At 52.3% G+C, this 17,656-nt stretch overlaps 3 protein-coding genes across 3 annotated transcripts; all 3 read left to right on the forward strand.

Annotated features, from left to right (window-relative positions):
- Positions 1 to 699: 699 nt before the first annotated feature.
- Z517_11056 (transaldolase) lies at positions 700 to 1,911 on the forward strand (the record flags this gene model as incomplete). The annotated part of the gene is made up of 5 exons (XM_013424664.1): positions 700 to 738; positions 822 to 852; positions 901 to 1,019; positions 1,076 to 1,240; positions 1,291 to 1,911. 5 exons carry the CDS (start codon positions 700 to 702, stop codon positions 1,909 to 1,911), a joined length of 975 nt encoding a protein of 324 aa, XP_013280118.1.
- A 464-nt stretch (positions 1,912 to 2,375) lies between these two features.
- Positions 2,376 to 3,965, forward strand: Z517_11057 (uncharacterized protein; the record flags this gene model as incomplete). Its single annotated transcript, XM_013424665.1, has 1 exon — positions 2,376 to 3,965. One exon carries the CDS (start codon positions 2,376 to 2,378, stop codon positions 3,963 to 3,965), a length of 1,590 nt encoding a protein of 529 aa, XP_013280119.1.
- A 5,117-nt stretch (positions 3,966 to 9,082) lies between these two features.
- Z517_11058 (uncharacterized protein) lies at positions 9,083 to 11,556 on the forward strand (the record flags this gene model as incomplete). Its single annotated transcript, XM_013424666.1, has 2 exons — positions 9,083 to 11,126; positions 11,183 to 11,556. 2 exons carry the CDS (start codon positions 9,083 to 9,085, stop codon positions 11,554 to 11,556), a joined length of 2,418 nt encoding a protein of 805 aa, XP_013280120.1.
- Between the last annotated feature and the right edge of the window lie 6,100 nt (positions 11,557 to 17,656).

The raw sequence follows: 17,656 nt of genomic DNA on the forward strand, positions 1-17,656 counted from the left end.
GAGTCAGGATCCAGGATTGAGGTAAGCCGTCCTCAGCTCATGATTTGTTGGTATTGAGAAGTTGTGGTTCCGTTTGCGAGCAGCATGAACTCATATGCCTGAAAGACCGACATATGTCACTGGTGACTGCTGTCCAAGGGTTAGGTAAGCCCGATGGAAATATTGAAGATCAGCGTTAGGCCAAAGCCAAGATCTCGATTGTGTTGCAAACGAGGAAATGTTAGTCGGAGGCATTCTCGAATTTCGGACCGTGGAAATACATCGTCGAACGTTGGGACGCGAGAAACAATCCATATTTTTGCTGGGATTTCGAGGAGAGACCGGAATTCCCTGACTAGGAAGCCTGCCCGAGTGTTTCCCGCCCTGACATTGGCCAAGCTTAGGTACCTTGGGGGGCTCTTAGGGGTATCTGCTGTAGGGATGTAGGGATGGAGGGGCAGCCCGAGGGGTGCCAGCGACCCTGTCACCCTGTTGCCCCACCTCCCGATCGCGAGCTGGTGGCGTCCCTCCCCTCCCTGTTAACTGCTTCGTCACAGGCCCGTCAGAATGAGACGCATTTGCTTAAAACCACCCGGCGCAGCCATTTTATCCAGAAGAATTTTTTCCCCTCGTCTTGATCAAGTGAACTCCTTGGGCCATAGTCGCATCGCTGAATCCATCCCAAAGACCTAGCATATATCACTACACCGAATTCCAACCATGACTTCCTCTCTCGACCAACTCAAAGCCACTGGCACCGTACGTTCTCGTCCCTCTATCCCGCTCCTCCCGGATCCCCGCCAATGTTCAACGTCGGATGAGGCACTGACCAAGCTCAATAGACTGTCGTCTGCGACTCAGGTGACTTTCACAGTAAGTTCGCCAACATCCCAAGCTTGAAATGTTGCTAACCTGGGGCAGCAATTGAGAAATACAAGCCACAAGATGCCACTACAAATCCCTCCCTCATTCTCGCCGCCTCCAAGAAACCTGAATATGCCAAGTTGATAGATCCTGCGGTTGAATATGGCAAGGCTCATGTAAGTCGGACTTTCTCGTGGCTTGGGTAAATCTCATACTGAACAACGTGCGCTAGGGAAAAACCATTGACGAGCAGGTCGATGCCACTCTCGACAGACTCTTGGTCGAATTCGGCAATGAGATTCTCAAGATCGTTCCGGGCAAAGTCTCGACCGAGGTGGATGCTCGATTCTCCTTTGATACTCAAGCTTCGGTGGACAAGGCTCGTCACCTCATTGCGGTAAGTTTGCAGCTTTCTACTGCGAGAACCAACAGGCTCACAATCCGCAGCTCTACAAGTCCATCGGCATTGACAAGTCCCGCGTCTTGATCAAAATTGCTTCCACCTGGGAAGGCATCAAGGCCGCGGAGATCCTCCAAAAGGAGGGTATCAACTGCAACTTGACTTTGATGTTCTCCCTAGTCCAAGCCATCGCAGCCGCCGAAGCTGGTGCATTCCTCATTTCGCCATTCGTCGGCCGTATCCTCGATTGGTACAAGGCTGCTATGAAGAAGGACTTCCCTGCTAACGAGGACCCCGGCGTCAAGAGCGTGCAGTCCATCTTCAACTACTACAAGAAATACGACTACAAAACTATTGTCATGGGTGCCTCATTCCGAAATGTTGGCGAGATAACTGAACTTGCTGGCTGCGACTACCTGACTATTTCTCCCAACTTGCTTGAGCATTTGTACAACTCGACTGATCCAGTGCCCCAGAAGCTCAAGGCCGATGAAGCCAAGTCGCTCGACATTCCCAGGCGCAGCTACATCAATGATGAGCCCTTGTTCCGTTTCGACTTCAATGAGGAGCAAATGGCGGTTGAGAAGCTGCGAGAAGGCATTAGCAAATTCGCGGCGGACGCGGTCACATTGAAGGGCATTCTGCGGGAGAAGCTTGAAAAGGCCTAGGCGCATTTGTGCGGGCTTGTCGTGAAGATTGCTGAATGAGTGGCCTCGAATTTAGGGGCAAGATTCCACGAATAATTCCCATCCAACGGACCCTTCTAGATTGGCGGATGGCGGTAACTTTCCAAGAAAAAGGATGGCAATGATAAAACATTGTGACACGAGTTCCTTTCCGTTCCCCATCTGCGTACGAAATTACCAATAACTGTTCGGCACACCTTCTAGATGTGTGCCGCCTCACCTGCTGCGTCATTTGCAAGATCCGTAGTCAATCTGACGACCACCGTGCCAACCTTTAACCACTATCACTTACACGGTACAGGTGACCATTGTACACACATAGCGCCCCTGAGTGCGACCCGCCAACTCAATGGCTTACAATATACAGCTACGGTGACAGCGACATGTTTGTCCGGTGCTGAATCCGCTCATTGCTCCTACCCTGTCCGTGCATCCCGCCCGTCGCCATGAAGACCATGCGGCCAGGGGAAGCCAACAAACGAGGGAATATGGTGACAGCACGAATCGTTCCTATATTCCTCCTTGGCATCATTGGGTACTCATCATGGGTGCTCACGGATCTCGTGTGCCTCAAGTATCTCATCCGCCCGAAACATTCACTGCTTGTCCGCCGCGAGACCAGTTCTGCGATCGCCGTCCTCGTTATATTCTACCTTCTCCTGCTTGTCACGCTGACATGTTTCGGCCGCCTGATCTTGACGATCATAACAAATCCTGGCCTCATTCCGCGTGGGGAGCAGTATTGGATTGAGAAAGAAGGGCAGCGGTCGAGCGGGAGGAGTGCACCTCGTAAGGAAGAGGCACTCGAGTATGACTCGACGGAGGGATATACACCCCGACACCTCCGCCGACAGCAGGATCGGGAGGCCCTTGGTTTCCGCGCTCAAGACTTCTGGCACAGGGACGTCTTCGTCTGCGGCTGGGACGGTCGCCCACCATTCTGCTCAACATGTTACAACTACAAACCCGACCGAGCACACCACTGCAGAGAACTCGGCCGATGCGTGCTAAAGATGGACCACTTCTGTCCTTGGGTTGGCGGAATTGTGTCTGAAACGTCGTTCAAGTTCTTTATACAATTCACATTTTGGGCAGCCCTGTTTTGTCTGCACACCCTGGTTGTCATGGCGTACTATTTCGCCCGACGCCGAAGTGAAGAGCCTGGGAATTTCATTAACGTGCATTGGATACTGACCTTGATCTTCGCGGCATTGTTCTTCATTTTTACTGCAGGCATGTGTGGGTCCAGTTTGCAATTCGCTTTCATCAATTCTACCACCATTGAAAATTTCACACGCAAGACCAAGGTCTGGTATCTAGCGGTATATTTGCCGCCCAGGGTTCTAGAGCATTATCACAATTCGAAGAGGACGGATTTGAGATTGATCACTTATCCGAGGCCTCTCGAAGAGCAGTTTCAGATTCTCAAGCAGCAGGGCGCAAACATGGGTGATAGTGATCAGAACGTTACGGCACAAGCCACGAATGGAAATGTGACAACTCCAACGCTGCCACCGAGGGCCTATGATCCGCTCTCGACCGCAACATCCTCCCCGAACGATGTCGTGTCATCACAAAAGACCGCAAACACTCCTCCCTCTCCATCAGGTTCGCAACCCACCGTTTCAGGACCCACGAATCCTTCAAAAATGGAGACGCGTGTGTTTGCCATCCTCGAATCCCCACCTGGTGGTAATCCGTTCGACATTGGTGCAGGGGGAAACTTTAGGGAGGTCATGGGTTATAAAGTGTTCGATTGGTTTTTTCCATTGAGAGCGAGTCCCCTGCTTGACCATAGTGACCCGGTGAGTATGTATAAACTCGGGTCTGTGGTAGAGAGCATGAAGCGGGGAGTGGGGATCGGGGAGGGAGAGGCTAGCCTGAGATATGGGGGAAAAGATGCAGATACGACCAGCGAAAAGAGAAGCACAAAGTCCAAGGCAGTTAAGAATGCAAGTAGGCAACACCGTCGAAAGCATATGAAACGCAAGCATTCACGCCCGGCTGCGAACGAAGACTCTCGGGCGAAGCGTTGAGAAGATGGCACAGGGTACCTGGAGCCAATAGTCCACGTTTGCTGGATGCGCAATCCCCTTTCAGAGGAGATAGCATTCTTCCCTTATCACGCCAACCAGGTTCTAAATGTTGTTTTCAAAAGAATTAGCATGGCGGAATCATGGGTACCAAACAGAAAGCCTACGAGTTAAGTGGGCGTCTATATCTACACACAGCGGGCGTCCTTTCAAACGGAATCATCTAACCGCCTCCGCGCCAACTCGAAGTGGCGATATGAGACCTGGGCGACGGACATGACGATGCAGTCCGCGTACGAATTGTGATTACATTTACGGCCCTTCCCGCAGCGGCGGCGACGGCGGCAGTGGTGTTGGGGAAAGGACATGCAAAGGATTTATCTAGTCTCAAGATAAATAGATATGTGGGCAACTGTAATATCTACAGCCGGGAACTTTTTGGGGCTTCCCAGGACACTGAGGCACCGGTCATGTATGTACACTTTTTTCTCTCTCTGTGGATGTGGTTGATAACACACAAAGATCTTATTGAGACGCCTTTATCATTCGACCGGGGGAAAACTGGGAGTAAACTGTAAAGCGTCGGCAAGGATGGCGTAGTATATAGTAAGCGATGATCTGTCTTCGATGCCACGACGCTTCTGTAACGCACCCACGTACACGTACATGAATACTCGGTAGGTGTATTCACCCAGATCAGACCAGGTCAGATCAATTGAAACAAAGGAAGTAAAGTAAGTATAAGTAAGCAGGGTCGGGTGAAGATGGAGCGGAGAAGAACACGAGGGAAGAGAGGGCGGAGGAGAAATCAATGAGCAAGGGAGATGAAGAGTGAAGGACGAAGTGAGAAGCAAGAAGAGAGAGGAAAGGGGACAGAGGAGGGAGGAGAGAGGAGAGAGGAGAGAGGAGAGAGGAGAGAGGAGAGAGGAGAGAGGAGAGAGGAGAGAGAGAGGGTAGTCAACGACTGGATTTGTTCCTCCGTGGGACTTGTTCATGAAGAAATAGATATCTCTTAGGTCGAGATAAACGAGTGGAATATACTAACGACACTATCTGAAGCGAAAAGATTGGCGGTGTGCTCTCCCTATCCCCGTGAATGCATGGGCATGTAGGTAGGTACCTATCCATGTGTTTAGGTAGGTAGGTAGCAGCGCAGCAGATGGATGAGAGAGTGGTGGAGATCCGCCTGAAGAACAAACGTGCTGTGGTTGTATCGTGTGGTGTTCCCCGATAGAAAGAGACCGTGTTGAGGGGCCCAAAAAAAGTATTCCAGGGGAGAAACGATGGTGGGGGTGAAGTTGATGAAATGGCTGGGTGAGTGAATGAATGAGTGAATGACCCAGCTGGATGGTATTTTGTGAGGCTCCTGCGACATTGTGAAATGGGGATCTGTCTTGCTGATGACATCGTCCGTGACAAGGGGCCCGCAGAATGCTGGTGGCTGGCTAATGAAATATTTGGTAGAGACTGAAGCCGTGGTTGTGTGGGAGATAGAGAGTTGTTGTCGTCAAAGATGGTCCAATGAGCGTAAACCAGTCAATGCCCAAAAGTGCAGCGTCTTTACCAGACCAGGCATGGGTGGTGTCAAGGCGCTAAGGCCGAAAAAATATTACGAGGCTGGCCTGTGAAAGACTCCCCTGAATGCTCAGAGCCTCGCCACCCGCCCCTTGCAAAGCGCGACACAATCAAACATCAGACCAATGAGGACACTTTGTAGGTCCACAAATGGTGCTTTTGCCCATGGCCAGCTCTATATTGTCGAGGTTGTCGTAGGCATGTCAATACCAATAGCTTTCTACCGCTACTTGGTGCCGGTCGACACGGGAGTGGTACGACGATTGGGGTGCATGACTGGAGAAACCGCCTGAGCCGGAGTTCGAAATCGATGGTCATCACAAGTGTTTGCTTGAAGATAGCTGATGTGATGGTAAGAATCTACAGCTGTTGCCTTTACCGCACTGTCAATGTTATCGTCTGTCTTGCAATTGCGGCAGCGTTCATGCTCGCACAAGCATTTTGGATTAGTGGCGACCTTCATAGGTCGGTTGTCGCATTTGCAGCATTGCCACAATCTCGGCTGGTTCGAAGCCATGGCTTGGCTCGGGAATGACAGGAAGCAGTGATGAGGAAGTGGGCGCTATGTCGATCAAAAAGCCCGTGGTTCGCGTACGAGCGGCGAACGACGGCCAGCAACTGTATCAGGGAGCAGCTGCTCTTGAGATGGTACAAGGGGCGCAAGCTTTCGTTGCAATTGTTGGGTTGAATAAGGAATACGTGGAAGAATGAAGGGACAGAAGAAAGGAGAATGCTTGTGCTGATATGGTAGACTGGGTAGACTGGCGAAGAGAATGGGCATGACCTACCTTTGAGACTCGATGGGATGATCTTATATCTCGAGAGAAGCACTTGAAGACCAGAGTGATAATGTGACTTGAAGGCCATTTTCGCCTCGTGAGAACATGGCGGTGTTGAGTAAGTGCAAATTGCACCATGCTGTCGTACTCCATTGGTAGTCTAGAGCATCAGCCCCCTTCGCCAGCCAACGCCTGCTCATCTGTCGATGCTGACAAGCTTGCATTTTTCATGACAAAACAACCCAACTGATCGAATTCAAACACAGCAACGTTTCTGATTGGAATAGACCCCGTCCTCTCTTCACTGATGTGAATGTATAAAGGCAGAAATCTGCGCCGCATTCAGTTGTTCCGTGCCTTTGATGACTTCGATATCCATGAGCACGCCTTGTCTCCCCGAGAGGGGGGGCGGGGGTGCAACTCAAAGCTCCCGTACTGTGGCAGTGACAGGCGTCGGAAGAGTATGACATCCTCAATACTTCTCAGCGCAACTGCTAGGCGACTTCAAGCGATGTGTGTTGTAACATTGTCCGCTGCTCCAAGATCCGAGATTAGAGAGCCTTGCCAACTGTGCCCCATCTGTAGATTGCCGAGGGAGAACTTCGCGGCACGGTCTACCAGAACTACCATACTTACAATGTCTACACCTCGCCGGTCTCACGAACCTAGCAGTGCTTCAGAAACAAGCAAAATTTCATTTTGCTCCATGTATAGCACAGCCTTGCGGCCCCACTGTAGAGACGCAATTGGTGTGGAAGGGAGAAGGCAACTGCCGTCAGCGGTAGATGAGTCTAGCACTAGCTCGTGAGGCGGTCCAGCGTCACTGCGGAGATTCAGTGAGTGGAATCGTTCTGCATCAAGCACCATCAAAGAGACGGCCGGCAAAGAGTAAGCTGTGGGACGAAAGTTCAAACTCTAGACTGTAGGCTCTTGGATGAGCCCGCGCCCAAATGCATTCTGCGAAGCTTCCGATCACGAGTGCTTTGCAACAAGGGCGATGGTGGTCATGTGCTGACACGCCAGGTATTGGGCAATCTCCTCTTGAAAAGCAGAGCATCAGCATCGGCAGAAAATTGTCGCAGTTTTGCCAACTGGTGGATGGCAGTGCGAGCGTGGGCCTCTCACGACCCAAATAGGATCCCTTCCGCTCATGGGAATTTTTGCAGCCTTCCTGGACAAACTTTAGTGGCACAGAGTCTTCGGGAGCCGGATCTCGGAAGGAATGGAAGAATTCTGCTGAGAGCAGGTGGGGTGCTGCTCTGCGCCCGACGTCTGTGAATGTGTGAGAGGCGCGGAGACGACGAGGATGCAACACTATTCCTTGCTTTCAAACGCCTGAAATATTAGGGGATAAAAGGCAAACGCGCCTGTAGTTGTGTCGGCAGTACACCACTGTCACGGGGTCAGCTGGGAGGGGACAACGGGAAGAAAGTCCCAGGGCTAGAAGATGAAGGGACTACAGAGGTGGTCGACTGGAAATTAGATTGGGCAGCAGCTCATTGATCGACGTACATTTGGTAGCAAAAGATCACTTCATAGTCAGCTTGATTGGGTAGAACCGGTAGCACTGTCCCCGTCTTGAGAGGCAACGATTTTCGGGCGGGTGTAAGTGGTGCCTGATATTGTTTTGAGGAGAAGAATGTGAAGATTCAGTGGGAGAGGAGCAAGTCTCGGAAGACGAGTGAGTCATTGGATTGAGAGCAGTGGGTAGAGTCAGAGAATAAAAGAAAGAGAGAGCAGGTGTAGGCAGATGCCGTGCCAGTAAGTGTATCTGTGTACCGAGCATGTGTGGAGAGGTGGATAGCTCAGGACCAGCGCGTTGGGTATCGAGAGAAAGAATTCGGAGATGGAGATGGAGAATGGCGATGGAGCTGGCTGGACTTGCACTGGCTCCTTCAAAGGCACTAAAAGGGTGGTCCGGGGGTGTCCCGAGTAGATAATATTAATCCAACTCGAGACAAAGGCCTTTTTGGGTGCCCAGGTGCCCATACCTTCTCGGTACCTAGTAGCTTTGGGCACTCGGGGAATGCATGGCGCCATGACATGACGTCGGGCTTCAAAGCTTCGCTTTCAACTTTCGGTTCATTCCCTGTGGCATTCTTTCCAAGCCCATCCAACCATCCAACCATCAGACCCGCGAACCCGCCTGTTCGGTGCGTTGCACACTTGGGCTGCGCCCGCACCCGGAATGTCCTCAACTGCCCATACATAATTGATTCGGCCGCTCCGACTTGTCGACTTCTTGTTCTCTATCTCAAATCACACCTCTTTTGCCCTGTACAGCTGGCCAAGGTGTTTTGTCATTCCTCGAATCCTTTGCTGTACCCGACAACGGCGCTTCCAGAAACTACCACTCCCACTTCTGTGTGCGGTGTGCGGTGAGCCCAAATCCCCTCCCTCGGCCCCAACCCTGCCTGCTTCAATCCATTCAAACCTCTGGCCCCCATGGATCGCCCAATCCTTGCCGTTCATCATTTCACGATCCACCCCTGAATGACCTCTAGTGGTTGTGCGAGTACGACTACACTGACATCAGGCCCTTCCGTTCCTTCTTGATGCTGGCACAAACCGCTTCTAACGTGAAGCCTTTGCTGACCTTGAGCCTCTTCAGAGTTCAGTCCTCGATAGTACACCCCGTTCCAACAACCCTTCCTACCCTGCCACCGCTTGTCTATAGTGTCGTTGTCTACAAGTACGTCGATTTTGGTTGCCAACGTCCGATGCCTGGAAGATTTTTCACAACAACGGCCAACCGACATCCTCACAATGACCGAAAACCGCTACCGTCCCAACTCACCTCCCCTTGGACGTCGCTACCCTGACCACCGGGCTTCGACTGGTATGGTCATATCCTCCTCCTTCGATCCTCGGTTTTCCTCGTCCTCCCAGCCTCGCAGCTTTATTGATACTTTCCCTGCTACGCGACATGGGAGTGTTTACACTACCCAAGCTATCGCAAGGAAAACAGTTCTTGACGATCCTCACTCGGGCGGAGGCTCAATAGTGAAAACCGAATATTCTGTGCGTCCAAGGACCAATTCCTCACTAGAGGCTCGCAGACCTGTGAACACCTTCACTGAACGCCGCTCTTCCCCGCCGCGAATTCGTCCGGCTATTGTTAGTGGTCCCTCTCGTGATGATCCACGAAGCCCAGTGGTCGCCTCGAGAGAGGATCGCTATCTTGTTCCGGCTGCCACAAGTGGTCGACACCATCATCGTCATGCGAGTGCCACCCGTGCGGAGCAAGACCGTCTAATACCCGCAAGAGTCAGCCGACAACCCGAGTATCATCGTCGTGGTGGATACAATGCATATCCATACTCTTCGGCACGGGGTCAGCTTCAGGATGAAGGCTTCTCATACACCACCCCAAAGGAGCAATTTTTGCAAGAATCAGCACGGCCTCAGAGGCGAGAGAGTTACAACCGATCAGAACGACCGGTAAGCATTGCTGGTTTCTCCGAATACAGATTGCCTGCAAGGAGAGACACACGGGATGTGCCGCCGACGTCGTCTACCCGTGTTCTCGATCGAATCGATAGGAACGAGCCACCTCGATACTCCAGTGGTCGAACGAGCGACTTAGAAGACCGAGGAGATATCCCCCGTCGTCGTCACTCCACAAGAGCACCCGTCTTGCATCACTATCCCGATGACGGCACCATGTCCGCGCGTGAGGAACGTGACCTCCGACTCTTACCTAGATCCCATCATGACCGTCTAGAGGACGATGATAAACCTCTCAAGCATAGGCATCGTGATGAGCGCAATAGAGAGGCGTTGCGTGAGATTCCGCGCGAATCTGAACGGGTCCGTGAGCGTGACCGGGACAAAGACCGGGACCGGGATAAGGACAGAGACCGGGACCGGGACAGGGATCGCGACCGCGATCGAGATAGAGACCGGGAACGTGACCGCGATAGGGATAGAGACCGGGATAGGTATCGTGACGCTGACAAGTCTGGCAAGCCTCGAAGTCGCGAGAGCAGCCCAGAGCATTCGGGACTGCGGAAAGGACTGGCTGCGGCCGCAGGTCTAGGTGCGGTAGGCGCCGCTGCTGGTGCCGCTCTGAAGAGTACTCGTAACAAGGACGACGAAGAGTCAGAAACCGATGATCGCAAAGAGCGAAAACACCGAAGACGACGACACCACGATGAACCAAGTCCAGACGAACTTGCCGGACGCATCGAGCGTGATCTTAAGCTGAGCAATGGAGATCGTGATCTGCGCCGGCGCGACGACGATAGGGATGCCGACGATACAGGTGATCATGACGACCGCCATGAACGGCGCAGACACCATCGACATAGGAAGCAACGAGACCGAGCGGACCGTGCGCCCGAGTCAGACACCACCGAGGATTATGACGGTAAGGACACCCGGCAACGCCGTGCCCGTGACCGAACATCTTCCCGTGACGAAGATCAAGAGGTGCCAGCAGTTCTGGAGCAACGAACAATATCCCCAGGCGAAGATGATGATGACCGTCCTCGAAAGGTGCAATTGGTCGAGCCGGCTGAAAAGAAAGAGGAATTCAGACCGAAAGGTATCCTCAAAAAACCACGAGAAACACCTTTCCCCGAGGACCCAAACCCTACACGAGAAGGGGTTGCGCCGTTGAAGGACGCCCACAAAGATGGTATACCACCAAATGCAAGGTGGACCAAAATTAGCCGAGCGCTGGTGAACCCGGAAGCCTTGGAAAAGGCACATGAGAGGTTTGAGGAGAGAGACGATTACGTGATTGTCTTGAGAGTCGTTTCGAGGGAAGAGATCACAAAGCTGGCAGAGAAGACGAAGGAGATTAGAGGTACGTACATGGTTCATATCTCAAGCTGGGAGGCTGTCACTAACAGACACCCACAGAGGCTAGAGAGCGCAAATGGCAAGCTGAGCTCGAGGAGAAACGCCGGCGCCGTGCAGAAAGAGGCGAGTATAGCGATGAAAGCAGCGACGATGAATATAGCGAGGAGGAAGGACGTCCGCTGCGTGCTATCGAGCAACCGCCTCCTGCTCAAGGGTTGCAAGGTGACCCTAGAGCATATCTCGCGCAACAACAGAGAGTGGAAGTTCCTGTTGTTGCCAACACCCCCCCTGGACAGCCTAGTACCGCAACAGCGCAACAACCCCTTCCGGCACCCGGAGCATATCCTGCCCTAACCCAGCAGCCGCAGCAAGGATTGCCTGTACCAGACATAAGGGTTGAGCCCACAGCCGGTACTTATTCGACGAACGTGTGACAGGATGTATGAGCATGAGAGATGATTGAATGAACAATGAAAATATGGCTATCTTGAACGAGGAATTTTGTGAGCGCTGCCTGGAGTGTAGTGTTAGCTATCAGAAGCCGACGCATTCTGTTTCAGGCAATGGTAGAAGAACAATCATCAGAGTTGAGAGCGAGCGATGAGAACAGAATTCGGCTGCGAGATGGATGCCAAACTACGCCAGAAGAGGTCTGTGAAGCCGTGGACAACTAGAAGCGGATTGAGATCCTTAGCTTCGACACCAGGGAAGCGGCGAAGATTAGATTATTGTGGAAGTCAAATGAAACATTTTCCTCGAAAAGACGTTCTTGGAAATAATTGGTAGTTTCCTGTATACGAGGTAGTTATTGATGGATGAACAAGGAGAAGAGTGATTAGTCACGTGAGAGTCTTGTTAGTTGAGTCAAGCCACATCCCCTTGAAATAATCTCTTCTGTCAGACAAGTGCAATTTCGCCTTCTCCCGGCTACAGTTTCCCTCACATCACATCCGTCTTCTTCCCTTGGCTGTCCTGTCTTCCACACCGTCTATCCTCCTGGCATGACTTTTACTCTTGAACAGCTCTCCAGGGGTGTAATAACAAACCTTAACCCGCCGCCGCACCCGTCAGCATCACGCCTCTTTCTGGGCGGGACATGCCATCGATCCAGTACCATTCGCACAGGTCTTCCATTGCACACCTTATTTTGAGAATTGGTTGGCTGTCCGAGCGATCCTCCACCCCAAGGCCGGTCGTCCACCGAATGGTGACCCTCGCCTTTCCGCCTCCCCGGCTCCGTACTACCAGCCTCTCTGAAGCTAGTACCTGAAGATCTTCCCCCCTCAGCCGAGCCAGCCCTGGCGATTCCAGCTCCCCATGCCTCAAGAACCCTTCTGGTGGCGAAACTCGTGGAAAAGCGTGGTTGATCGACACAACACGTTATCCGCATGAGTTTCCGGCCAACAAGGGACCTGCCTTCCACGCTATCTGTCAATCAATGTCGCAGTCGAGCTCAAGGAAACAATCAATCTAGCAGCCGCGTGGTGGAGAGCAGGCATGCCACTACAGACGACGGAGCCGGGATATCACGACTTGCAAGCGAAAAAGATCATCAGCGATGTCTGCTCACAGATGGTCTTTCTTTCAGGGGTAGATGGCTTCAAAATAGACGGATATGCTGCAACTACCCTGTTGCCCATCCAGTCAAGCGGTAACCTAATAGCACAGGACTGCAGATGTCCGAAACCTGTTTAGAAAAGTCTGGTGACAGTACTGTTTTGTTTGGGTCCGACGCCATGGACCATAGACCTCTTGGTTCCACCGCACACTTCGCCTACGTTGCACTGTCGTCAAGACATTTCTGCAGATCGCTGCTGATCTGCAGTCCCTCAAGTGGGCTTTGTCCCTTGGTAGGGAGCTGAATACTTTTCGCAAAATCTTTGGGGAGTGAGGTGCAGCTGGATACTGTCAGCTCTTGGGTGGCCGCCGTGCCGCCCCAATCACTCGGCCCAGCTGGTGACGCCGATAAATCCGCACCGATCGCCGCCGTCACCGCCATCACCGCCAGGAAGCAAGATCCGGAGCAGGGGCACCGAATCGTCCACAAGCTGAACAGCTGTGCAAGGAAGATGATCTGCAGCAACTGCAGCGCCAAATATTCCAGCCATGCGTGCCATGCTCAGACCTCAGTGTATCCTTTCCTTTCCTGTGTGGAGCGGCAGTGATTTTTCATGGATTGCGTCCTGACCATCGAATCGCAGTCAACTCGAAGAGCTTGCCGTCAGCTAGTCTTGCCATCTTCCGGCAGAAAGTGATGTTCCGATCAGAGGGTACCATCCATATTGAGCTGAGAGGGATTGCATTTCCTCAGTCCTGAAATTTGCCACAACGCGATAGGTCTTGGTGACCTGCAGGTAGCAGGAGGACAGATGGATTAATTGCGTACGAATATAGCCCGAGGCCCCTACCGCAAAAGACGATCGGTTCTTCGACGGGTCAGTCTGTCGTGGTTCGCGATCTAGCAAGAACATACCCTATCCCGAGATCCCTGCTATGCATACTTTGGAGAGTCGCTCAAGAGAAGCAGCCATGCAGGTCTTTGAAATGGTCTCCCAACGTAATAAGATCAAGAACGAAAGCTGACCTCACAACATCTTCTGTGTGCATCGAGCACACAATATAAATTCGGACCTCGTTATTCAAAAGGTCTCCCGGGTAGTGGCCGTGGTGACTCTGCATTACACATATGTTCTTTTGGGTTGAAAACATGTCTACCTAACATACCTGCGCGTACAGACTGGTAAGATGTATAATTGCAGGTCCACTGCGGCACTTCCTACAACCCACCATCAAGAACACGTACAAATTGCTCAAGGCCAGCTTGACAAACTGGTTTCATGCAATGACTATGTACCGATACGACTGATTGCCTCTGAACGAGGCAGGACGCTAACAGAGCAATCACGTAAAGCAGCCCCGTCCTTTCGTGATGACGGCAACCTTTTTGGAGGGCCACAAGCGCGATTGCTAACGCACACCGGAAGCACAAAAGCTTGGTAGGCGTCGGTGATGCTTGCTTACCTGGAGAAGAACATGCGATAGGGTCTGATAGCCTCTTGTGGGGGCTTGTCGTTCCTTTTTGCCTAGGACGACCACAACTGGGTACTCGTACGAGCCAAAGGCGGGTCAGCAACTCCTTGTACGGTGCCTAGTACTTGTAGTAGTCGTCGATAGGTACCAAGGGACGAGGTACGGTCCTCCCCAAGGCGCTGGTGGCTTGTCCACTACTGACTTCATCCCGTCAGTAGCAGCATTCAACTCCCTCCCTGAGTCAAAAGTGTTAGGATCATTCCATGCATCCTGAGGCATTGTTTGCGGGGAGGAAGGCTGATCGAGATTGGTCTGACGCAGGTCTAGAACATGCGACGCTGGTCAATCAAACATGCATATAAACGGGCGTCAGAAAGGTAAGTCTTTGCGTGTCCACCATTGACCCTGCAATCAGTCGCGCTGGAAGATGCCGAGAGGCTGGCTGATTTTTCCCGAGATGATGTCGAGATATAGTGCCGGGCAAAGGGACACACCAGCTCCATCTCAATCCACTAGATCCGCCCTGAAGCCGTGAATACTCGTCGCTACTGTATATCAGATGGCGGGAGGCGCGACCTATATGACATGAGATGATGAAATTCAGGACCGTGTACTTTCCACTGCCGACCATCACGACTGAATGACTTTGTGACAGAAGCGAGTCGTCTTATGTGCTTAGGCAAGATGATTTTGAACACGGGCCACGGTGAAGACACCTCCCGTGCCGCTCTGGCTTTGTTCCTGTGCAAGCAAATTCTCATCGAGGTCGGCACTGTCTTGCTCCGAGATTCCTTCTGACAACACCTCTTCCATGGTTCCACTGGCATTACCGAGTGCCAATAGCGACAATGAGCCGCCGTGTTCACTCGGTGCTGGGAGCACAAGTCCGTCGGCTGTAACGGTGTTCGCTAGAAGGTGGTGCCCCAAACCGGCAATTGATATCATTGCATCTTTACGGAATGAATTCCAGAGGGTGACACTGACGCAGCTCTCGAACAAAGGGACGCGCTCAGCGAACACTCCTCCCATCAGCCTTGTGTGGTGGTGGCAAGATCTGTGCGAGACTGAGAGTGGCCACTTCTATTATTAATGCTTCTTGAGCCGAATTGGCAATCCGTGCTACTCATGTGTGTATATTTATAATACAACTTGGCCTGAGACTGACCGCAGAACAATCCGGTGGCCCCTGTGAGCATCAAGTCTGAGTGTATTCCTGTCAGCTGCATGTCGAACAAGGCTGGGTAAACAATCTATTTGAATGTTTGGTGATGTTGTTGAAGTTGTAGGACGTCGTGAACAGCTTCCTTCGATGCAAGTTGCAGCAGGGGTGTGAGTTGGATCCGTGAGCTTTGCATGCCTGCTAGCCAGTGCTAGGAGGTAAGAGCCGGGGGGTTGAAGGGCGGTGCCTAGAGGCTCCAGAGGGAGCCGACCAGGACTACGAGCAGGAGAGCGCGCCGGGCACCAGCAAACACCCCGGTCAGCGCAGGCTTGAGCGACGGGGCTATTCGCCACCCTTGCGTCGCTAGGGCTTGCTGGGGTCGATCATTGTCAAACTTGGCGGACTTTCATATTGGCCGTTGTGGCCGTCAAGTCGTGACCTTTCTTGCTGCGGCTGATTTGCCCCAGTCGTGGCTACAACGGGGAAAAGCAACAAAAATCTGTGTAGCTCTCGAGGTGCGGGTGTATGGAACCAATGACAAGGCCCATTATCGCCGGCAGAGACGCCTACATACGTTGCGTAAGCCCACGCATCACCGAAACTCCAGCTATTCAGTCATTATTATTTTAAAAAGTGCCCATTCAGGTAATCCAGCTGTGGGAAGTGGGCGGGGGGTGGGAAGAGGGAGTGGTGATGAATGGGGCGTCCATTTCTCCCCGAGATCGACGCTGCTAATAACCAGAACCAGGATCAGCGCCGGGCCACACATGGCAGTTCATGCTCACGAGTCGTATTGCAGGGCGGGCCTAAGTCTGTTTCCGGCATAGCTTGAGGAATGGCCACAAAGTATCACTCTCGCCACTGAGCGGAGACGATTCATTGGAGACATTTTGGAGTTGAGCTTCTGAGGAAAGCGAAGGAGGAGGCAGAGGAAGCAGCGGCCGAGACTCAGCACAGCAAGAAGTCCAGGGATCCATGTTTGAGAAAACAGACGACAAACAAACTAGGTCTGTAGCTCGACGCAGACTAACGTCGAGACATGCAGACAGGAGACCTCTTTTTCCGTGAGAGATGAATATACGCGGCCAGAGCGGCCCATGTGTGGATCTGGTTCTTTTCTTCTGTTACCTTTAATCGCACGAAGATCGATTTGATGGCTAGATTGCCCTCAATGACAAGGGTCGCAGGTTCGATCGCAGTAATCTCCGCAAGCTGATCGTGATTCGAGAGGCGTGGTAAAAATGGCTTTCAGAGGCGTCGACCAGTCTGTTGCAGATGTCGATTGAGGGGTGGAGGGAGGATGAGTAGGGGACTTGTTTGCCATCTTGACCGGGGCGCTGACTGGACAGGTTAGTCGACTTGCGGACTCCCTCCTTGGGTACAGACGAGCCATGCAGAGATGTGTTTGCGTGTTGCATGTTATAGTATAACCTATTGTGGCCAAAGCTGCATGGTAGGCTGCAGTCAGAACGACTAGTCGACTAGCGTGATGATCGCCGGAGCGCCGTTGATGACCTCTAGGCGTTTCGAGTTCAAACTCTCCTGTGGGCCACTAGACATGTTTTGGGGCATTCAGACCCCGGTAGGACCCAACGAGTCCAGGTAGGCTCCAGCGGGGCCCGCCGTGATTGCTCAGAGGGGGGAGGGGGGAGACACCGGGGGCCATTGGAAATTACAGGGATTCCCACGAGACGCGAGAGGCCAGTGCGCTACCACTTCCCTCTTCCCCCCAAAGAACACCCTGGAGACCCTCCAGAAGTTTATTCGGGGGAAGGGCAATACTCGTACCTACTACCACTTCGACACTGGGGGCTTTCAATTGAATCATTACCCGCATCCGAAGTGCGAGGGAGGTACGCACGGTACGATATGCATGGACTCGTAACGACAAAGTACGAGTAATAGGTACTCGCTAGAGAGTGACATACAGAGTAGGACGAGAGGTTACGATACTCGTATGGGTACTCCTCTCCTGAGCGTTAGCTGATGGCAAACTGAGCATCTTGTTGACACTTGTATTGTCTGATATTCTGCTCGGAGTAGAGCGGTATTATCGACGTCTCTTTTTCAGCTGAGGAGAGAGCAGAAACGACAAACAACCCTAGGAACTACTGCTACTGCTGCTACTGCTACTGCCAGGTCCAAACCGTAGTCCATGTCTCCATCTCCATCCTTCTTTTCGTCAGTCACTCCCGATCATTCTTCCCGTTAAGCTGCCAAGTCATGGTTGATACTGGATATTATCCTCTACTAGTGAGCAATCCCACCATCTCAATACGAGTAGTCCTTCCAGCCAGTCCCGTTGCTGTTACCATTTGTCGAATTGCGACTTTCTTCCTACCGCC

Source organism: Fonsecaea pedrosoi (assembly GCF_000835455.1).
Source record: "Fonsecaea pedrosoi CBS 271.37 unplaced genomic scaffold supercont1.7, whole genome shotgun sequence".
NCBI classification, from domain to species: domain Eukaryota; kingdom Fungi; phylum Ascomycota; class Eurotiomycetes; order Chaetothyriales; family Herpotrichiellaceae; genus Fonsecaea; species Fonsecaea pedrosoi.